The 23,290-nt window shown below is 42.7% G+C and overlaps 2 protein-coding genes across 3 annotated transcripts in view; one reads left to right on the forward strand and one right to left on the reverse strand.

Annotated features, from left to right (window-relative positions):
* Window positions 1–811: 811 nt before the first annotated feature.
* si:ch211-198n5.11 (methylcrotonoyl-coenzyme A carboxylase 2) lies at window positions 812–9,094 on the reverse strand. Its single transcript, XM_014216602.3, has 13 exons — window positions 8,950–9,094; window positions 8,149–8,466; window positions 7,852–8,048; window positions 7,482–7,660; window positions 7,323–7,403; window positions 7,058–7,236; window positions 6,753–6,945; window positions 6,557–6,648; window positions 5,517–5,673; window positions 5,035–5,157; window positions 4,317–4,441; window positions 1,756–1,837; window positions 812–1,377 (listed from the first exon to the last, which is right to left on the reverse strand). Exons 1-13 carry the CDS (start codon window positions 8,967–8,969, stop codon window positions 1,291–1,293), a joined length of 1,833 nt encoding a protein of 610 aa, XP_014072077.1. The 5' UTR covers window positions 8,970–9,094; the 3' UTR covers window positions 812–1,290.
* Window positions 9,095–9,675: 581 nt separating this feature from the next.
* Window positions 9,676–23,290, forward strand: part of LOC106613886 (formin-binding protein 1-like) — a 44,018-nt gene continuing 30,403 nt past the window's right edge. For both annotated transcript variants that reach the window (XM_014216605.3, XM_082956852.1), the window contains exon 1: window positions 9,676–9,861. In XM_014216605.3, the coding sequence (XP_014072080.1) occupies window positions 9,838–9,861 (24 nt within the window). In that variant the 5' untranslated portion in view covers window positions 9,676–9,837. The remainder of the gene's footprint in view (window positions 9,862–23,290) is intronic.

Genomic DNA, 23,290 nt, shown 5'->3' on the forward strand with positions numbered 1-23,290 from the left:
TAACCCCTTTAAGGCAAGCCTAAATGTGTCACAAGTTGCATGTACTCATCCTGTGTGCAATAGTGTAACGTCTCTCAGTCGAGCACTTTCATTTCAAACACAGATTAACCCAAAGACCGGGGAGGTTTTCCAAGGGCACCTATTGGTAATGGGTAAAACAAAAAAGCAGACATTGAATATCCTTTTGAGCATGGTAAAGTTATTAATTACACTTTGGTTGTATTGATACACCATCCAGTCATACAAAGATACTAACTCAGTTGCCGTAGAGGAAGGAAACTGCTCGGTGATTTCACCATGAGGCCAATGGCAACTTTAAGAGTTTAATGGCTGTAATAGAACTGATGGATCAACAACATTGTAGTTACTCCACAACACTAACCTAAATGAGTGAAAAGGAAGCCTGTGCAGAATAAAATTAATCCAAAACATGGATCCTGTTTGCAACAAAGTAAAACTGCGGCAAAGAAATTAACTTTGTCCTGAATAAAAAGTGTGTTTGGGGCAAATCTATCATCAGTAACACTCCATATTTTCAAGCATGGGGCAGGCTGCATCATGTTATGGGTATGCTTCTCGGCAAGGACTAGGGAGTTTTTTTTTTTTAGAGAAACCTGGTCGTCTGCTTTCCAAGAGACATGGAGACAAATTCACCTTTCAGCAGGACAATAACCTAAAACACAAGGCCAAATAAACACTGGAGTTGCTTACCAAGACGACATTGAATGTTCCTGAGTGACCTAATTACAGTTTCGCCTTAAATCTTTGGCAAGACTAGAAAATGGCTGTCTAGCAATGATTAACAACCAACTTGACAGAACTTGAGTATTTAATATTGTACACTCTAGGAGAGCAAAACTCTTGATGTATCCAGAAAGACTCGGCTGTAATCGTTGCCCAAAGTTATTCTAACATGTATTGACTCGGGTGTTATTTCTGTATTTCATTTTTAAATACATGTTTTCCCTTTGTCATTATGGAGTATTGTGTGTAGATGGGTATTTAATACATTTTGAATTCAGGCTGTAACAAAATGTGTAAATAAGTCAAGGGGCATGAATACATTCTGAAGGCACTATGTAAGAATTAAGACACAACAATTTCTTTTGCCTTCTATGGTACATGTTTCAAGTTGTATTTACACATTCTGCTACTTTTATACAAATAAACAAAATTGCATTGAATGTTATTACAAATCTCCAATGTTTTTTTCTGTGATCAGCACTTCATTGTTAAGGCATTTTGTCAGATTTAACAGACCTCTTCCTAAAAGACAATTGTAAAAAAGTTTTACATTCGGAGTAATGGAGTCCTTATTTTCTCTTTGGAGAGTTGGTATTCCTGTTGTTTGATGATTTTCAGACAATCACTCAGAACCTAATGAGAAAGAAAAATGTAATGGGCATGTGTAAACTGATTAAGATTCACAGAAGACTTAACACTATCTGTATTTAAAAAAATAGAAAAAAATCTACCAAGTAGCATTCAATAACCCTACTTATTTCAAAAGGCAAAGAGATTCTCAAAAATAACAACTTGTGATGGCCAGAGCCAACTAAACTATGCCATTACGTAAGTGTTTTGGTTTTTCCACATTCCCATCATAAACCGCAAAATGTGCTTCCAGTCAGTGAGGACCAGCCACGACTGTGACCTTACTAAGTGGCAGTTGTGATTCTACAGAGATTTAAAATCAATCCTGGTCCTGTGTGTCTTAGTTGCTTTGTATAAAAGCTTCTGCTAAATGCCATTTACCTTCCTCGTGTCCTGGGGAAGAATCACTCCATCATCCCAAAGTCTGCCAGACGAGAAGAATGCAGAGCTCTCCTTCTCCAACCTAGAAGGATAAACACTCCTGTTAACATCCACTGAGACATTTACAAACAAATCAAACAGTCATATTCCTGTATGAAAGACCGTACTATGCAGTGGAGGCTCCTCAGAGAAAGGAGAACAATCCTCAGTGAATTTCAGAAAAATTGAAAAGTGATCGTTTTTAAATAAATTCATGTCACCAAATAATTAATTGAAACACACTGTTTTGCAATTACGTTCTGCAGTAGCCTCTGTCACATCCGGCCGTGATTGGGAGCCCCATAGGGCGGCACACAATTGGCCCAGAGTCATCCGGGGTAGGCCGTCATTGTTTTTTTTTATTTTACCTTTATTTAACCAGGTAAGCTAGTTGAGAACATGTTCTCATTTACAACTGCGACCTGGCCAAGATAAAGCAAAGCAGTGCGACAGAAACAACACAGAGTTACATGGAATAAACAGGCGTACAGTCAACACAGAAGAAAAAAAAGAACGTCTATATACAGTGTGCGCAAATAGCATGAGGTATGGCAATAAATAGGCCATAGTAGCAAAGTAATTACAATTTAGCAGATGAACACTGGAGTGATAGATGAGCAGATGATGGTGTGTAAGTAGTGATACTGGTGTGCAAAAGAGCAGCAAAGTAAATATGAGGTATATTGGGTGGGCTATGTACAGCTGCAGCGATCGGTTAGCTGATGTTTAAAGTTAGTGAGGGAAATGTAAGTCTCTAGCTTCAGCGATTTTTGCAATTCGTTCCAGACACTGGCAGCAGAGAACTGGAAGGAAAGGCAGCCAAAGGAGGTGTTGGCTTTGGGGATGACCAGTGAGATATACCTGCTGGAGCGCATGCTACGGGTGAGTGTTATTGTGACCAGTGAGCTGAGATAAGGCAGAGCTTTACCTAGCATAGACTTGTAGATGACCTGGAGTCAGTGGGTCTGGCGACGAATATGTAGAGCATGCAGGTCGCAGTTGTGGGTGGTATAAGGCGCTTTGGTAACAAAACGGATGGCACTGTGATAGACTGCATCCAATTTGCTGAGTAGAGTATTGGAAGCTATTTTGTAGATGACGAAGTCGAGGATCGTTAGTTTTACTAGGGTAAGTTTGGCGGTGTGAGTGAAGGAGGCTTTGATGCGAAATAGAAAGCAGATTCTAGATTTGATTTTGGATTGGAGATGTTTGATATGGTGTAAATAAGAATTTGTTCTTAACTGACTTGCCTAGTTAAATAAAAGGTTAAATACATTTTTTTCAACAACTCTGTAGGGTAGCACCATGGTGTAGTCGGAGGACAGCTAGTTTCCGTCATCCTCTGGGTACATTGACTTCCATACAAAACCTAGGAGGCTTGTGGTTCTCAACTCCTTCCATAGACTTACACAGTAATTATGACAACTTCCAGAGGATGTCTTCCAACCTATCAGAGCTCTTGTACACCAAATCAAAGGATCAGAGAATGAATCTAGTATTTAAAGCATGGCAGTGCATAAAATATAGTGAGTAGTTGACTCAAAAGGGAGAGAAAGACAATAGTTTAACAGTTTTGAACAAATTCATTTAATCAAAAATATTTTTTTCCCCCACTTTCATTTAGCTAGCAAATGCAGCTAGCTAGTTCAGCCTACTCAAACACCTTGCTCAAACAGAGAGGGATGCTATGTTAGATAGCTGGCTATCCAACACTGGAACTCTTCCAAGTCAAGGTAAGCTTTTTTATTTATTGCCACCGGGGCCTGCCGATGCAACTGCTAAACTGTAGTGCATGATTGTAGCGAGTTAACTAACGCATTAGTTCTAGTAGCTATGTTGAATATGACATAATATGGTGGATGTAGGCTGTGTGTAGCGGTTATGATATGACGGTTTGGCTTGGAAAGGTTTCTTAGCCTGGTCACAGACAGCTGATGTGTTGTGCACTTAAGTCCACAAGCGAAGGGAAAAGGTGAGAGGAGAGTGCATAGATGCGATAAGGAATACTACAACAATCAAAGGGATCATGCTGAATGTATGTGGCTGCAATGAAATAGAACTGTGTGTGATCAGGGGTGCATTCATTCCACCAATTTCTTTTTCAACAATCTTAAATGAAAGCAAACAGAATGAAACGGGGATAAACATACCTGAATCTATCTATTAGAAACTCCTGTTTACAACTGTTGGACTAATGCTTACTCCCTAGATCAGCTAGATGCAAGCAATAGTGTGCAAGGTGGTACTGAATGTGTCAATGTCTGTCAAATTTCTCTCAACCTGTGCACCTACATTGTAAACTTTCATTCATAGGTTAGGTTGTAGCAACCTCATGATGGGTATAGGGAAAATTTAAGTATCATGTATTAGCCTAAACCTATCGACGTTACATTGAACTGGGTGAATGGAATATGAATGACAGTCATCCAATATGCTGTAATAGATATAAGGCCATGCTCATTAAAAAAAATGTGCGTCTTCCCTCATCTTAAACTGCACCGACTGCCACTGGTTGAACTTACCGCTTATTGATCATCTCAACATCCTCCTTCTCTTGTGCCAGAGCTGCAGAGTGACCAGGGGCCACCAGGGACACTCTGGCATTGGGCCAAAGGAATAGGAAGTTTGGGTCAAATGACCTGCCACACTAGATAAAGGAAAACACAGAAAAGAGAGAGACCTGTTTAGTTAGTATTTTCAGTACACATATCTAGTACTGGGTCAGACCCCCCTTTGCCTCCAGAATAGCCTGAATAGTTTGGGAATTGAAACGTTGCTCAAGTGGTATGAAGGGACCTAACGTGTGTCAGGGAAACATTCCTCACACCACCGCCACCAGTCTGTGCCGTTGACATCAGGCAGGATGGAGCCATAGACTCATGCCACTCACGCCAAATCCTGACTCTGCCATCAGTATGACGTAACGGGAACCAGGATTCGTTGTGTAAATCCCAGGAGGGCAGACGTTTTTCAGATACAGGAACCGGCACGCCTGGCACCAGCGATCATACCACACTCAAAGTCGCTTAAGTCACTCGTTTTGTCCATTCTAATGTTCAATCGAACTGTAACTGAACGACTCGATGCCCGTCTGCCAGCTTTATATAGCAAGCCACGTGACTCAGTCTGTAGGAACAGGGTGGTGTACCTAAAACTGGCCACTGAGTGTATAAGGGAATTGATGTGTAAGCAACGGGGAAATTTTCATACAGCGACTACTGCTGGCACTATTGCACAAACCATAGCATAACTTTCAGCGCCATGGCATCCCCCAATGACGATGGTGATTTTTGGAACAGAGGCACATGCCACAGCTGACATCATGGAACCCTGAGCCTTCAGTCTGTTGGTGTTGGTCTCTGCCTAGAGTAGAGAGGATACATACACAGTTAACAGATTGGTCCATGAGTAACACCAGCAGAAACATGTTAACACACAGACATGAAATTCCACGTCCACGTTCAAGAACAGAACATTCTGGAGACATGGCTGTATTGATTTTGAGACCTGATTTTAATCATAGTTCTATTTAACATCGCTGAGTTCCACAGGAATGTCTGTTTACAAAAGAATATTGAGAGGCTTCTCCGTGCTCCTCCTGACCAATTTTTGTTTTACATTCGGAGTAATGGAGTCCTTTCTCTTTGGAGAGTTGGTATTCCTGTTTGAAAAGTGTGGTTTTATTCTGTGGTGAGTGCTCAGGGTTGGCTGCAGTGCCATACCTGGGTTTGGGAGAGGGTCCTCTCGGGCGTTGGGACGGTGTTCTGTAGGAATATCAGGGGGATGTCTCGCTGGTCACACAGCTGGACAAAGTGGCTGCCTTTTAATGATGCGTTGTGCGTCAGCGCCCCATTGCTCGCCACAATGCCAACCTGATGCCTGAAGAAAAAGTATATACTGCAAGTTAGGCATTAAATTGAATAAAATGTATTGCCTTCATACAGCAGTTGTGCAAATTGTATTTTAGTACTTTTAGTGGAGTTTAAGAATACAAAACAAAATAAACTTTCCATCAAGATTTATGGGTTTTCATCAAGTAATTTCTTGATGAATTGTTTGAGCACCATACCCTGATTAAAATGACAATACCCTCTGGGATCTAGAATGCAGGTTGACGTTTATTGCCATGGCTATACTGTAAATGTTTCAGTTAGGCATTAGGGTTAGCAGTGTGGTTAGGTTTCAAATCAGATTTTATGACTGTGGCAGCTAGTGACCACTCTGCAGCGCTGCCTCCAGAACAAGATTAATGACGAACAACGCTAACCTGCCTCTAGAACATTCCGCTGCCGTGGCAACGAGTTGCTCTCAGAGAAGTTCTTTGTAAAAGCAGATGAAAGCTGGCTGAAGTGACTTGTTTTCCCTTGTGTTCTCCATTCTCATTCAAAAACATTGCCCATCTTAATCTGACTCTTGTTGGGGTAGGGAAAGATTTGATTGGTTGGAACAAAGAAGCACACTAATCTAATTTGCAAATTAACAGGGTTAACCGTTAATCTCCTGACGCTCTTTTGTTAAACATTCTGCTTCAAAAATGTGTCAGTTAATTAATGTTATCTGAAGATAGAGGTTTTAAGAGGTTCCAATATACAGCTACTTTCTGAAGCAATAAAATACATTAAAATGTATGCATAATGAAGGGAGATGTAAAAGTCTGACCTCTAAGATAAAGTCTAGAAGGCATCTCAACCTACTAAACCAGTGGAGGAGGATGGGTAAATACTTCAAAACTAAAGACTGTGTGTCAATCAACAGCTCTTACCCGCCAATTCTGGCAAAACCAGTCACAAGGGTTGTTCCATATCGAGCCTTGAATTCCTGGAACTTACTGCCATCAGTCAGCCGACTCAGGATCTGACCAGAAAAAAAGAACAGAAAAAAAGGTTACAGAATAATTGTAATTCTAAAACATCCCCATGAGATGTGACTGTTGGTTTAAGTGTGTGTGTTGAGCTGACCAGCTTGACCTCCAGGCTGTGGTCATAGTCCTGTGGGGCCAGACCCATCAACTCCTCTACACTATGTAGAGGCTCCTCCACCCCTGCCTCGTCCTCCTCGGGCAGCTCAAAGTTGAGGGTAGAGATCATGTTACGTGTGGTTTCATAGGCCTCCTTCTCCACAGAGGCAAAGTGGTCCACACAGCCGCTCACTCTGAAACAGCGGGGGAGGGGGAGGTGAAGTTTGAACCTATTAGTGCAGATATAGTAGTATAGTGAATCTCACAGAGAACTTGAGTTTGTAGGCTTTCCATTCACTCACTCACTCTGCATGGAGTGTGGCCCCACCCAGATTCTCTGGGGAGACTTCTTCCCCTGTGGCAGCTTTCACCAAGGGCGGTCCGCCCAGGAATATCGTCCCGATCCGGTGCACCATCACAGTCTCTTCTGCCATAGTGGGGATGTATGCACCGCCAGCTGTACATGAACCACAAACCACGGATACCTAGAGGGAGTAAGATACAACATTCATGGGTAGAATATATTGTGTTTGGATTGTCTTCAATGGGATGTTTAGCATTTCTGTCTCACCTGAGGGATCTTCATGGCAGACATGATGGCTTCATTGTAGAAAGTACGTCCTCCTTGGTTTTTATCAGGGAAAATCTCAGACTGTGGATGGAGTAAACTAAGCAATTACGTATTGAGTCATTCATCAGTTGTATTAATCTCAATGAGTTGAGTTCATACCTGAAGAGGAAGGAATGCACCTCCACTATCCACCAAGTAGACACAAGGAAGCCGGTTCTGGATAGCTACATCCTGGGCTCTGAGCTGCTTCTTGACGGTTATGGGATAGGCTGTACCACCACTCACAGTAGCATCATTGGCAATAAACACACACCACAACCCGTTGATTTTACCTATACCTGCAACAGTGAAGTGCATAATGAAGCAATAAGGCTGAGTAGAACTCATTCTTACTTATACATATTTTATTACAATGCACTGGAACAAGACATTTCCCTTGCTGCCAAATTTCAGGTTGGATATTTCACATTTCTGAGTGATAAGCATGCATTAAGAGCATCCGTCACTGACAGAGCAGGGAACCCTCTACCTGTGAGACAGCCTGCTGAGGGGATGTCTCCATAGGGTAGGCCCATTCCAGCAAAGGGAGACAGCTCAAAGTAGTATCCGTCATCAAACAGCAAGCGAAGACGGTCCGTAACCAACATCTTCTTGTTTCTCTGGGTGTGTCTCTTTACTGCATTCTCCCCACCCCCCTTCTTCACCTTCTTCATGTATTCAATATACCTGGAAGGGCAACCATGGTCAGAAGGCTAATACTATACAGCAGAAATGGAAAACTAGTTGATTCACTGAGATTGCTGAGGTGTATGCAGTTTCGACCTACCTCTCTTGGCATGCCTGGCTGTTTCGTAGGTTAGCCTCAAATACGTCATTGTGAATTGGCTGAAGGGCTTCATCTAAAACTGGAAAGGCACTTGGCAATCGTCTTCTGTGCACACTGGTGCCCATCAAGCAGGCTGCCACTGGCAGCTGCTTAGCTCGGCCTGAGAAAATGTGTGCCAAAGGTTGCCATAGGTTACCTGCTGATGTCCTTGAGTGTAAACAGCGTTCTGGACGTCTGTGTGTGCACGGGTCAACGTTCCATAGAGGTGACTGAGAGGAGGCATAACCAGGACATAGTCTGCCTTTGGTCCTCAAACCCCTGAAAAGCAATGAATGAATGACAATGTAGAGAATGTTTTAATGGGAAATCTAGCTAATTGATTGACAACACGCCCAGTTATTTCTAATTTGTTGACAAGTGTAGCTACTTTTTAAACATCGTAGAAGACCAGTGGAGGCTGCTGAGAGGATTACGGCTCATAATAACAGCAGGAACGGAGCATATGGAATGGCAAACACATGGGAACCATTCCACCTATTCTTCTCCAGCCATTACCACGAGCTATTCCTCTCCAATTAAGATGCCACCAACGTCCTGTGTAGCAAACTATTTTGCACCATTCAGTGTTACAAAGTAACACACAGCTACACTATGTGCATCAGCTAGCTAAGTATGCCAAAGGTCGTCACAGTATTTTGGCTGTTGTGAACGTAACTAGCAGCAGTCGTTACCTAGCTTTGTAACAATCTCAGCAATATGACATAGCTACCTACTTTGGACTACATGCACCACAGTACTTACCTTGAAAGGCAACTGTACATGACTGTTTAGCTGCGTAAAATATTAGACGTATCTCAAGTTTATTTCCATAACAAATGGACTTTGCTTCTAGGTGTTACACAAATTAACGTCTGGGCGGAAACAAAAGTGATCCTTCAACGCGCCTATCTTGTTAGACCATGCCCCATACATACCACTAGATGGCGGTATTTACGAATCAATAAAAAATATCAAGCATGTTAGTCAATCACAGAACTCATAGGGGACTGCGGCATTCATACAACATGTGACATTACAGCTCCCTGACATTCCCCACTAATGTTTGTTTCATACATCATTTTTCATTCAACAGTAAGAGTTAAATAAACGATTAATTACTTAATGTGGCTAACTTTTGAGGCAAATGATTCCAACCAAATCATCCATAAGTGATTGTTGTGACAACTGATGAAATGGTCGATATGAGCTAATATGAATATTTCAACAAAATTAATCGATTGATACATTTTCTTCATAAAGTCTTCCTCTCCCCACCAAATTTGGGGAAGAAAAAAAAATAGTGTGAAGAGGATTATCTCATCACCATAGTTGTAGAATAACTCATTTGATTTAACTCAATTATTGTATGTGTTGTCTTAAAGTTATATAATTATTTGCTTGATTTCTAAATAATACGAAATCATATGCATGCCTTGAAAATGTTATTGGAGAACCTGAACCTCCCGTTTATCTGTATCCTCTGCTAGATCCCAACTTCCTCCGGCAAAGCTAAATCAGACAGCTCCTCCAGAGTGAGCAAGGAGTAGCTACACCACAGACGACGGCAAACGATTGGAAACGCAACCTTGGCGAGTTTTGAGCGGGGAATACGCTGACAATCTGGGGGTTTAGTAACAAGGGGCGTCCGCAATGACTTGGGGAACGGAGCTTTGGGTAAGTTTGATAGCTATTGGTATAAACTATTTCGCTCTCTTTGTTCTTGTGTGGACAACACACCTAGCTGCCACACAACTTGGCACGAATTCAATGAAGGTGCTCGGGTACCTTACTAGCATTGTGTAAAGCTAGCCAGCTAAGCAGGCTAATCCTGACATGCACCTTTACCATAGAGACGGTAAACAATAGGCAATACGTGTAAAAATATCAGCCAAGCAAGGCAGATCATTTGCTCACTTATTATTATAACACGTCTCTGACTGTGGTTTGATTTCGGATCCGTTATTTCTTATTTTTAGCAGATGAATAGGGCGCTTATCACACCCTGTTTCTTAGTTCAAAGACAGACTATCCCTAAAAAGGTGGAGACACCGGTGACTAGTAAGCAAACCCCTGTGCTGTTCTCTCGATGCTCGTATGGATCTACTACCCCAGCATGAAACAATGCACGTACACATTTAGAATAACTTGGTTCTAAAATATCGAGGTTATTTAATTATTGCTCTGCTTCCTCGCAGGGTCTTTGTGAGTGACTCGTCAAGCTTAACCATTGCTCCCGATTTTCTAGGAGATTGCGCAAGTCATATAATTAGCTAAACAATAGTAGACTATTATTTTACCAATATAACAATGAACTGCCTATTGAACAGACGTTTTGGGGAGCTAATTCAAGGTACGGTCTTTGTCATGTTCTGTCTGGTCTGGCTTGTCTATGACTGCCAGCCCCTTGCCCTGGCTACATCATCCGGCTTGTCCAAGGGGGTTATTGTCTTAATTACTTTGTGCAAGTAGCCATCTACCATGTTACTTGCAACGAAATTCCGTTCCACATTTTTTTTTTTTATTGAGAACATAATCTTCACTTATCAGGGACATTGAACTCATATGAAATGTAGCTATTCCAGTAACGGGTGTTGCCCATAAAACGCTTTGGTCATCACCGGTAGCTTACCAGTGCAGCTTCTCCCCCTTATAATTCTAAAATGTGTAGTTGCAAAACCTGCAGTGTTGCTGCCAACATGATAGTCAAGGAAGTAATTGGCTTGTTTCATACCAATTACACTGATAGCTAGCTAACATTGATAGAGAGAACTGCGCTGTCATGCAGTTTGAGGGAACAGAACAATATGTTGAAGCTTTAGTCAACATGTGATAATGTGGCACATATGGGTTCACTTCAGTATGATCAACTTTGAACCTGTATTGCTGAGAAAATGTCTATATTTGCTACTGTTTTTCATGAACGAATCTCAGTTACTGCTGAATTAACGTTCTGTATAGCATGTCTGTGCCCTGAAAATACTTTACTCAGGGAATAGCAGTATGTGAGGCTCATACTGTTTGCTTGCAAGAGCTGTCTGTATGATAAAGGTTTCAGCAAGTAGGCTATACTCATAACCTACTGCACCATGATGTAAAATGCCTAATTTGTACCACATTGTGCAATTGAAATGTATTGATTTGCATGCTAAACACATTCTCCTTGCTGTGTAGACACAATAACCATCCTTGCTTTCTAGGACTCATGTAGCACAGCGGATTACTGCTATTGACTATATACCCGCAGATTTGCAGGATTATGTGGCTAATTGTCTGGGTGCATGTTAGGCCCGTATCCCATATATTTTAACTGTGTGCCATGCGGGAACCAACTTGATTCAAAATGCCCATTCCATATTGTTTTACTCCTACATCTCAATCAGGAATCTCCCTCAAAACATAATTGGGTTATTTCCCCAGTGTCTGGTTCGCTAAAATAAATCTAAATTTGCAGATTGAATTTGCATCGTTAGCACAGTAACACCGGTGTTATCTGCCTTGTCTCTTTTATTGAATGAAATTAATTTAGGCCTGATTCCTTCTACCTAACGTCACATTGAGATTTTGTAATTCTGTATTTCTACTTTAGAACAACAGAGATTGCCCAACACATGCTAATAGCTGTCTGGTTTCACAATAGAATATTCAGAAATGTAAACGAACTACAATGCAATCAAAACACAACTAAGCCTATCACTATTTGTAGTCACGGTATGACAGGTGTTCGTTAGTAGTGTCATCATATTGACAGTATGATTTTTGGGCTGATGGTCCATTATTGTAGGCCCTTCCACGTTTCTCATTTCTCTGTCTACCTGGCATTCATCCATGGCTTTGAGACCTAACACATCCTTTTACATGGGGCTGACATGTCTAACTGACTGACTGGAGATCAGTGTGAGATTAAGTGTTACCAAGCTGAGCACACAGGCTATCAACAGTTATTCTAGCATTCTTTTTCATAACCGATTTCTTCTAAGCTAGTTTATGTTTTGTTGATTGCAACGGCTTTGAACAGGGAGGGATATGATGATGATCATGGTTAATGTGAGGTTGGTCATTTGTGTGAGACGAGTGATCGAGAGGGAGAGATCAATTAAGGTCACAGACGTTAAATCACAGCTGAGACCTGCTGTTGCAGTCAGTCTCCGGCACACATCCTTAAGTCGTTTATCGTCGGTGAGGTTGCTGAGAGTGGAATCGCAGGATTGTGTAGAGGAGTGTGTGGATGTTGTCTTTTAATAAAGGGAAGTTGTGCTACAGGCATGGCTTGGGGGGGGGGGGTGTTAAACAGGGAGAGTGTGAACGGAGGAGGAGGTAGACGGGGTCTTGGAGACAGATGGGGAATAGTGCGTAACGTGTGTTCCCTGCATTCTGAGAGGCAGACTGGGAACATTGAGGGGAAATGCTGCCCTGCCTAGGTAAATTACACAGGATGAGAAAGAGAGAGGTGGATCAGGAGGCATCACAGATCAACAGGGATTTGATAGGTGGAGGCCCTACTGCATAGCCAGGGTGCCTGCGGCGTTGGGTTGCATGCGTTAGTACATTTTTCTTTACTTTACTTTATCTGCACAGATTTTAGTCTGTTAGTCACATTTGTTGTGCAGTTTTATGGTAAAGTATAGCTCATTATTAGGTCATTAGACCTAATATTGGAGGAAAGAGTTGGTTGTGGTTTACAGTGTGGCTTCATCTATTTTATCTAGACTTGTGTTGCGAGTTTGCAAGCTGACATTCTGTACTTTTTTAGAGATGCAGTCAGGGATTTCTCTGATATAAAACAGTGCAACATGAGGTTGAGATATCACACACTTAAAGAAGTGCGGTCCTCATACATACATTTTCAGACAGTGCTCAGCTATTTAGCCTAGTGAGTCGTCCTCATTCCCCTAGTTTTTGCTTTCTGCTATTTCATGCCCCTCTAATTTTCCGCTTGTCAAAGCCTGCCCTGGACACACTTGGCTGTCTTTGGAGTCTTTTCGTTTTACAAGGTAAATGACCCATGATCTGTCAGAATGATTTCAACGCCCATGCCTCTTATCTGATTATTAGGGAGTTCTAAAATGGGTTTTTACTATGGGGGGTTGCTCATGCTCTCTAGACACAGTGTGTGTCTTCTATGCGGACGGTGCATTGTAACGCCTCACTGACTGTCAGAGCTTTAAAAGGGAGCCTCGGTAGCAGAAGCAGCAGAGCTCAGTTTAACACTGTTCAATGAATGCTAATCCTACTGACTGGATCATCATCCTGGCCCTGGGATTCTGTCATGTTTTTGACAAGCTGAACCCCTAATGGAGAAGGCCTGATGCAGATTTTTGGAGCATCAATTCAAGCCATTCCCCCTGTATAGAGCGATACATTAGATATGACTATATTATCTGTGATAGGTTCATTTCATGTCCTGTGAATAATGTAGCCCATCTATAATAGATGTTTGAGGAAGGTGATTCACATTCTGTGTTGCTCCCAGTCCCTCCTATGATTTGTGGGTTGGCTGGTGGACCTCCTTTGTCCAGGCTTTTTTTTTTTGTGTTAATCTGGACAACGTGGGGTTAAGTCAGGTGAGGCCAGCAGGCTGGTCTGGTTCAAAGATGGGCCCTTGCTTCCTTCCATTGACAGCCATGGTGAAAGAAGACTGGGTAATGATGACTAATGAGTAGGCTATAATTGGTCTGTATTTGGGATTCTATTCTATCAAGTTGTAGAGATCTGGTCACATCAATTGAGGGCTGACTGAGACAATGGTTCACCATGACCCAGCATATTTCTTTTGTCTCTGACCTATTTCCAGTCAGGTGCAAAGAGAACGGTTTCAAATGAGCACATTTCAAATCCACCACTGATTTAAAACAGTAGGACATTGACCAAACTGTAAATCTCAGCTGAAATGAAGAGTTCTCCTTTCCTTTTGCGGTGTGAAAATCGTGTGGGTCTACAAGGCATTACAATCTCCTGTTTTGGTTTTTGGGATCATACATCGAGGGAGGAGAGGTTGATTGCTCATTACTCTCAAGAAAGCCTGGCTCAATTCTGATATTTTTTTATTTAAAACTAATTTGTAAAATGATAACATGTTTTGTTCTCAGCCAAGCTTTGTTTCATGACACTGTTACACCTTGCCTCTACAGTACAACCCCAGGGTAATGAGAGCAATCTAGTTGAGATTTACACACAATTAATGTTCACGATAACAACACCCACCCGTAGCACACGTTCCAGCAGGTATATCTCACTGGTCATCCCCAAAGCCAACACCTCATTTGGCCGCCTTTCCTTCCAGTTCTCTGCTGCCAGTGACTGGAACGAATTGTAGAAATCGCTGAAGTTGGAGACTTTTATTTCCCTCGCCAACTTTAAACATCAGCTACCTGAGCTGCTAACCGATCGTTGTACATAGTCCATCTGTAAATTGCCCACCCAATCTACCTACCTCATCCCCATACTGTTTTTATTTGATTTACTTTTCTGCTCTTTTGCACACCAGTATCTCTACTTGCACATCATCATCTGCTCATTTATCACTCCAGTGTTAATCTGCTAAATTGTAATTATTCGCTCCTATGGCCTATTTATTGCCTACCTCCTCATGCCTTTTGCACACACTGTATATAGACTTTCTTTTTTTCTACTGTGTCATTGACTTGTTTATTGTGTTATTGGCTTGTTTATTGTTTACTCCATGTGTAACTCTGTGTTGTTGTCTGTGTCACACTGCTTTGCTTTATCTTGGCCAGGTCGCAGTTGTAAATGAGAACTTGTTCTCAACTTGCCTACATGGTTAAATAAAGGTGAAATAAAAAATACAGCTGAAAACACAGCTGCTGGGCTCTTCCTGTTAGGCTGGTGCGCTCTGAAAATGTGTCCCCACTCTGATCTCTGCAACTCTTCCCATCCCTGACTGGATTTAATGGACCATGTAACCTCAAGAGCACAGAAACTTTCTTAGAATCCGATTTAGTTTTAGCTAATCTGGAACATGTAACCTAGCCATAGGTTGTAACTAAGCATATTGCAGATCTTAATTGTCTTTCCTGGTTAACTGCCACGGTCACTAGCTATAGTGCTGTGTGTTGTAGCCTAAAGTCATTACATTAGGCCACCAAATCCTCAAATGCAGTGCATGAATACACTACACTACATTTCAGGCCTTTTTAAATCCTCTTGATTGGATGTCAGTTCGGTGACGAAGCTTCAGGTTCTGCATTCTGTCGCAGACAGTTTGACAAGACATTAGTCAAAGCATTAGGAATTTTACATGGAAAGTGTGGGATTTTTAGCAAAAATGACTCTCAATACAGTCATTACCATTACTCTCACACGATGTCTGGTTTGAATGCCAAATGTACGTTTGGAACATTGGCTACAACAGCCATTTTCCATCCTCTGTGACAAAAGTATCCTTGGGAACACAGCTAATGCCTCTCAAGGTGAATGAATACCCTTTTGACCTTGTTCTAATTTAGGCTATAAACTCATGACGTGGTAGACCTTTTGAACGTTAGGAACAGAAACGGTGGTGTTTGTGTCCTGGGTTCATACAGGTAGGTCAGCTGACGCTCCCACAACTTTACACCCACAGGGTCCTCATACTGGGTTATCTTATTGCTCTTGACCACTATAGGCTTTTGACACTGCTGGGCTTGATGTCCGTCTGATGCCTTTTCCCAATGTGTACAAAACAGCCCACCAGCAACCTCAGCCAGGTGATATTGTTGTGATTCAAATCTGTGCTCTGGACATCCACACTACAAACATGCATATCACCTGAACTGTAGTGTTGCACCATTTTCAATAATCCTCTTTCCTCATTGACGGTAATAAACAGGGCATAACATGTTGTAATAAACAAGTCATGGCCATGCATTTGAAACATTGAATGGAGACTGAGTACTGGCACTGCAAGTTATTTTGTGCCACACAAGCAGTGGTTGTCTTTGACCTGGTGTCCCACTTTGTTTATTCATTTCTGCTTTTGTTTTGTTCCAAGAACTTTGCGCATTTGGCAGCCATTGTTCTGCGAGCATGGAAAATGAATTGCGCTTTAGCGTGGGCTCTCTGAGTGTTGGCTGGAGTTGTATGAGAGGGTAATAGAGTTCACTGACTCCCCATTCATTTTTGCTGGGCCTCTTGCAGCTGGACTAATTGTTTGGGTCTGTTTACATGAAGGGGAAACAAGACATGAGAACGTGGACTGCATTATTTCACCTTTTTGTTTAGATGACAAAGCAATGTATTGCTTATCGACCAGATAAATACAGACTGAACCACTTTGGCTAGGGGGGAATTGAGTAGGGTGTGTGTGTGTGTGTGTGGCAGGATTCCAGGAGTTTTGTCTTTTGCATACATTTACACTTCCTATTGATTCACAGGCTGATGTTTTCCTTCCCAAGACAATGAGCCAAGTAGGAAGGACATGTTATAGCCTATAAGGAAAAATAATGATCATAGTTTATTTTAGAGATCTGCATACTAACATGTTGATTGGTAGTTGTTGCTGTGGAAACATAGAACAGACAGACAAGGGGCTGTCTGTCTCCCAGGATGCATTTCACTGAGCTAGCTGACAATTTACTACACAATATGCTTGCTTGGTAACCCTCTTCTCGGAAAGAAGAATGACTTTGTGAACATATTCAAGTCAGGTAGTCGACTTTCTCATGTATGAAAAACAGGACATTTGGCAGTGACCCAGAGCAGCCTAGTATCAGGATCAGCCCATAGGCTGTGTTTTACAAGACAACCATTTAGCAGTGCAGGAAATGTAGGCTACCGTTCTGAAGTTAATTATTAAACAAAGTAGTAGATTAGCCAAGCATGCCAGGGATTCACTAACCTACACTCTAGTTGACGACGTGAAGCAGGCTCAACACCTCTCATGCTGCAGACTTGTGTAGTCAACATGCATGGGGAGACGGGCCTGTTTCCTTCTGTTATTTTATCAGCCCCACAGTCACATTCAATAGTCCATATGCTCCATGGTCATATGGGGTAAAAGTCGTTTCACACGTGTCTGCTCAGTTTCCCCAGCAGAGAGATGGTGATAAGCTCTGCTTACTGCTCAGTCACCTTGACATTAGTTGGGGCTGGTATGAGCCCCAATGTTGAATGGCCAGGAAGTGGTAGGTGGGGGATGCAGGCCTCGTGGACCCCCATCCTCCTCTGCTGATCCCCAGCCACACACACTAAAACTGTAGTGCTGAACAAAGCCACTGTTAAATGGCAATAACAGAGCAGACAGCAGAGGGAGGCCAGATGTTGATAAATCATGATACTATTATTCATCAAAGGAATCACTCTCCCACTTGATTTCTTTCATCAGAGTTGTGTTAAAAAAAGCATGTAACCTACTGTAATTCTATCACTGTACTAATGACGTCACGCTGTGATTCGTAGAGAGAGAAAGCAGGAAATTACACTGAACTAGATGGTGAATGAAATGAGGTCAGCGTGTCAGACCTGACTGTCACATGTTACAATTCTGTGTAGAATCAGTCCTGTTCTGCATTAAACAGTTCACAATAACATTTCACAGCCCCTGTCATCATAGAAACTAGATGGGATGGGAAGTTGTTCAAAGCGTTCGGTTCTCTTCAGTTGACCTCTGGGCTGAGACGTGGGGGACAAAGGTGTTGATGGGGACAGAGAAGAGGACCTTGTTGGGGCCCACGCTATAACACCACAGCCGGAGTCTACCAAGGAATGCCTTTTAACTGCCACTTCATATACCAGGCGCTGTGTGGTGACTGGGGCAGACAGAAACAGTGGCGTTCTGATTTCTCTCTCGCATATGTGCGTAGCACACACACACACACACACTCCACCTCTCTTCAGAGGGAGGCAGGGACACATCCAAAAGATTGTTTGGCAAACTTCTTCTCTGGTTCATGTTGCTGGAAGGATCTCATGGATCACAGGCCTACTCTACTATAAACGGTTCAAATCATTTTTCAGTTCAGAGCCTTCACCTTTTTAAAGGGACATTTAAAAAAAAAAAAAAAAAAAAAGCCAACTTCATGTTCATCTCCAGCGCTACCCCAACATCACCATATGTGAAAATGGTGCATTTCTATGTTTTGTAGTAAAAATGTTGGGGTGATGCTGGACATGATGAATATGAAGTTTATTTTATTTTTGTATTTTCCTTTAACTAATCCTCAAGTCCCATATGAAGGACTGCAGAGCATTGACATGACCTTGTCAGATTGCACAGAGAAAGGTTTCAGTTTACGGTCCATTCAGCTGACTCAGGCTGCTGTGCTGGACTGGACCGGAGGACTTCTTACGTTCACATGAGTTGTGTTTTTTCTACACCATCTATTATGTTTGGCAGCAGGCTCAGGATCGAGCTAGGAAGGGATATAAGGGCCCACCAGATTTGCTTACCCCCCTCTCGGGCCCGGCTGCCCCCTCAGCCTCTAAACAAGCTGGGCCAGGAACTTCTCTGGACTCCTCGTCCAGCAGATGATTTACTGGGATGGCAGAACATACAAACATTCCCATTCTGACTTTGAAAACATTTCAACATTCTCTCCTCTCCTGCTGCTCACTCTGCAGGGAGCCTGAGTGAGAATGGATGTGCTGTCATAATACACTCGCAGAGGGAGAAGAGTTTCCTTTTGGTCCAGATAAGAATAGCTGTGGTGGTTCATGTTTGTGGCTTGGGCAGGTTTTCTGGTTGAGGTCAGCCTGTCAGTGCTGCTGCTGCCTCAGTACAGGAGTTGGAAACAGCCTGGCTGAGGCTGAGGCTCCTGCCACATGGGGGTTCTAACTGGCCAGTAAACTAAAGGAGCCTAGACAGTTGTGAACTTGTGATGTGGCCCTGCTGTGCCACATTATGGCAGTGCCCGTGTCATGTGGACTGTGTCCTCTCTCTTCCCCCTTCCCCCTATTCTCTCTTCCTGTCCTCCCCTATTCTCTCTTTCTGTCTCTCCAACCCTCTCTCTTCCTGTCTTCCCCTATTCTCTCTTTCTGTCTCTCCAACCCGCTCTCTTCCTGTCTTCCCCTATTCTCTCTTTCTGTCTCTCCAACCCGCTCTCTTCCCCTATTCTCTCTCTGTCTCCAACCCTCTCTCTTCCTGTCGTCCCCTATTCTCTTCCTCTCCTTTGTCTCTCTCTTCCCCATTTATCTCTCACTTCTCTGTCCACAGACCTGTCCTCTCTCTCTACAGCCACATTTTCTCTCTATAGCCCCATTTTTCTCTCTTTTCTCTATAGAGCTCTGTCCCCTCTCTCTTAAGTGAAAAAGGATGTCAGGAAGTAAACTGGTTCCTGCCCCAGACCCAGCCGGCCTGCTGCTAGAGCTTAATTCATAGCGGATGTTTGGAGCCTCTATTTTACGGGTGGGGATCCTTAAAGGCAGCCAATGGCTTTAGTAGTGGTAGTAGTATGAACTCACTGGGGCCCACTGCACTGTGTGCCATTAGTCATGTCAGCCATTTCTTTGTGTATCACCCAGCAGGCCGCGAGAGGAGGAGGATGTGTTCACTCTGTCTTGTTCACAGTTCAAGGGGCACTTTACCGTACTTGGAAGGGGCAGGAAATAAGGTGGCTGTTAGAGTGGAGCTGTTCCTTGATTGTGCTTTGATACTGATACGAAGGCCAATATCTCAAAATGGAATAAACATATTTATCATAAAGAGACCCCAAACTCAGAGTGCCGTTTCAAATGTTTACTCAGCGACGATCCAGCTGAATACATCCATTCAATACACTGTCCACTTACACCCTGAGCTCCCACCCACTCCCTTCCACAAAGATGTACTTTCCCATCACACAGGATTTGTCTGTGCTTCTCCGTGCATATCACAGGACTTTTTATCAGCCAGGAGAGGCCTTGAGATGTTGGGAGTACACATTCCTACAGTCCACTACAGTCCATTAAATAATGATGCTTCTCATACACACAGAGCTTGAACCTAACGCTATTCATACTAAGAGGATATAATGATGTATAACAGTATAGATATTAAACAGTAATTTACGATCTGTCACCTCCGAGTCAATGTGTGTATTATAAAGTCACCATGGCCCAACAGCAGCCACTTCAACAACCCCACATTGTTGTCACATCAAAGTCCTCAACACTGGACCTGGGATTTGACTTCCTTGAGGCATGGCAGGCCTTTCTATTTTCATCCTGTGTGTCTGGGCATTAGGAATGATTAGATAGAACAGTGCTAACAAGCCAGGGTGTTGACAGGCTTGGAGGTGTTCGCCATTCCCTACTGTCATGCTGGCTGGACTCTCTGCTGACTGAGATGAATGCTGACAGGTTAGCAGCCTGCTGTGGAGGTGCCCTTTCTACGCAGGTGTGTGTGTGTGTGTGTGTGTGTGTGTGTGTGTGTGTGTGTGTGTGTGTGTGTGTGTGTGTGTGTGTTAGGCTCCATCTCGGGCATGGGACTTTGTCTCCCATAAGTTTGCTCTCTGACCACGCCTTGCCCTCTTGCACCTCAGCATTCTAACTGAGTGGCTATTTCAGCCCGTTTTCCTAACCACATATACCTGTATAGAAGTAGTTAGACCAGGGTTCAAAGATTATATATACACACACAATGACAAAGATGCACGAAAGCTTTGATAGCCTATTTGCAGCATCATGGGTTGAGACAGTCACACACTGCGCTGACCATATCAACAGGGAGTCAGGGACATAATGTGTGTCATCAAAACAGTTTGGCTGTATGACTAGGAAAGTCCTAGACGGTCACATCCTTTCAAGTAGTAGGGGGATTCTCTGATCGCGTAGGCAGTCAAATCCTTTCAGCCCCATTTATATCCCTCTGTCTCTGCCAGGTTCTGTGCCAGTGTATGGGTCTCTGCAGGGTGGCCTCCCTATCCACTCTCCACAGCTCCTTCTGCCAGCCTTAATGTGATGCCTGCTAACTTAAAGGAACCTGGGACAAGATGGCACATGTACTGTCAGGACAACATTATCATCAAGCCCTTATCATATATTGCTGCACAAGAAAGGAATTCGCTAATCATTTGAATTGACTGTAATAGTTTTTAAAGAAACAGAAACTGTGACCAGCTGTCTCGGGGCTTAACAGTGTGAAAATCTTCCTCGCAGATGCACCTTATTATTTAGCTGTGCGACCTGGAATTTTTATTTAGGCGCACCAGTGCGTCTAGAAAAATTAAGGATTCTAGCTTTATTACCTCAAATATTTTTAATTGTCCTCCTAAATTTCTTTGTGCGCCTACATTTTGTCAACTTAGGCACACACATGCTCCTTGTAAATGTTTTTAAAAAGGTCAGCGTGGAGTCCTGTCTCTTACAAGATCAAGTATTCAAATTGTTTATCCGTATCGATTTGCATTAGTTTACAGGAAGAGCCGGTAGCATAAACAACCTCCATTTGTGTTTAAAATGCTAATATTGCTCTGATATTCTGATCTCCTTTGCTTCTATGTAACTTCACAGGCCGCTGTGGTTTGTGACTGAAGGTCACCCTCACCCAGCCTTGCCTGCTTCCTCTTTCTGACTGGGTGCCACAGAAAAAGCCACTCGACTTGTGTGACAGGGTTGGGGTGTATTTTGCAGAAGGATCAGAGCAGACAATGAGGCAGATTGGGTTGCTTTGAAACTTGGCCAGGTTTTTTTTCGGGACTAAATATAGAGACATGTGGCATAGCTATGAAAGTGGTTTTTCCTGCCTTCTGTAGAAGGCCAACTCTAGAGTAATGAAATATCTGTGATATGAAAAACAACTCCATTCATTCAGGCTCTGTTCAGGCTCTGTTCAATCACAGCTATATGATCTGTGTGTCTCTGTAAGCAGCAGCCTGTCTCATGGTAACACGGCCTAAACTAAACCACAATACATGGCCTCAGGAAGATTGGCTATGTGTTGAAGTGGTCTGGTACTAATGGTAACAGGTAGTTGGGTTGACTGTGTTATTAACACTGTGTTAATGATTTAACGTTTAAAAAAGTCCAAATGAGCTCGTTAAGGAGCTAAGGTTTAAAGCAGGATTTTTATTTAATAGAAACAGATCTCGCCCCTCTCGTCAGCGTGAATCTGATTTGTGCAGTCAACCTTTCTACCTGTTCTGGATTATGGTGATACTATTTATCAAAGTGCCTCTACTCTTAAACCCCTGTATGCCGTTTCTCATAGCACCTTTCATTTATCACAGGAGAGTTTTAATACTCATCACTGTATTCTGAACCAAAAGGTTGTCTGGACTTCTTTTAAAGTCACGTAGATCACATCATGATGCTCTTTTTGTTTAACAAAGCCCTGCTCCACAAGCTTCCAACTTACCTAACTTCACTATTTAAGATTTAAAATGACAAGTTATCAAACCTGTTCACAGGGTTGGTTAACTCTGGAGACACCTTTGGTGTTTGGAATAAACTCCAAAAGACGTTTCGATTGGCTGCTTTGGTGTCCCTAGGGCAATTCAGACAGCTGACAGAGGATTTTTATAATGAAGAATGTGTTTGTTTTAATTGACTGTTTTTGTATTTTGTAGGGCCTTCCCTGTAGCTCAGTTGGTAGAGCATGGTGTTTGCAACACCAGGGTTGTGGGTTCGATTCCCACGGGGGGCCAGCACAGAAAAAAAAAAAATGTATGAAATGTATGCATTCACTACTGTAAGTCGCTCTGGATAAGAGCGTCTGCTAAATGACTAAAATGTAAAATGTATTTTAATATCTATGTTGTGTATATTTGTTTATCTATACTATCCTATTGATGTTTTTGTATTGTGCATGGCAAATTTTCAAGAGACTTTAGTCTCAATATTACTTCCCTGTTGAAATAAGGTAAATAATGAAGAGGTCTCTCTGAGACTTGATTCAGGTTTCTCCCAAAGTAGATGTCTGTCTGTGGTGTGTCCTGTCCTGTGAAAGTTAGCTTCCAGCCATCAATATGCTGATGAGGGAGGAGGAGGGAACAACATTCCCAAGCTCATTAGAACAGGAAATGGGATGCCCAGGGCACACAACACGGAGGTCACAAGGCCACGCAACTGAAAGATTGAAGTTTTACTGTCTAGAGGTGGGAAAGGGCAGTACTGTTGAGTTTGTCTGTCTGCCTGCTTGTCTGCCTGCCTGCTTGTCTGCCTGCCTGCTTGTCTGTCTGCCTGCCTGCTTGTC

Source organism: Salmo salar, chromosome 10 (genome assembly GCF_965601325.2).
Source record: "Salmo salar chromosome 10, fSalSal1, whole genome shotgun sequence".
Classification (NCBI taxonomy): Eukaryota; Metazoa; Chordata; class Actinopteri; order Salmoniformes; family Salmonidae; genus Salmo; species Salmo salar.

Bases quoted from the DNA above. Each gene is read 5' to 3' on its own strand.
- si:ch211-198n5.11 (XM_014216602.3), bottom strand. From the start codon at position 8,969: ATGTACAGTTGCCTTTCAAG. The intron at 8,049-8,148 runs GTAGGTCGAAAC...TTGCCCTTCCAG, and splicing joins AGCCAGGCATGCCAAGAGAG to GTATATTGAATACATGAAGA. The intron at 1,838-4,316 runs GTAAGTTCAACC...TTATCCTTCTAG, and splicing joins GTTGAGATGATCAATAAGCG to GTTGGAGAAGGAGAGCTCTG.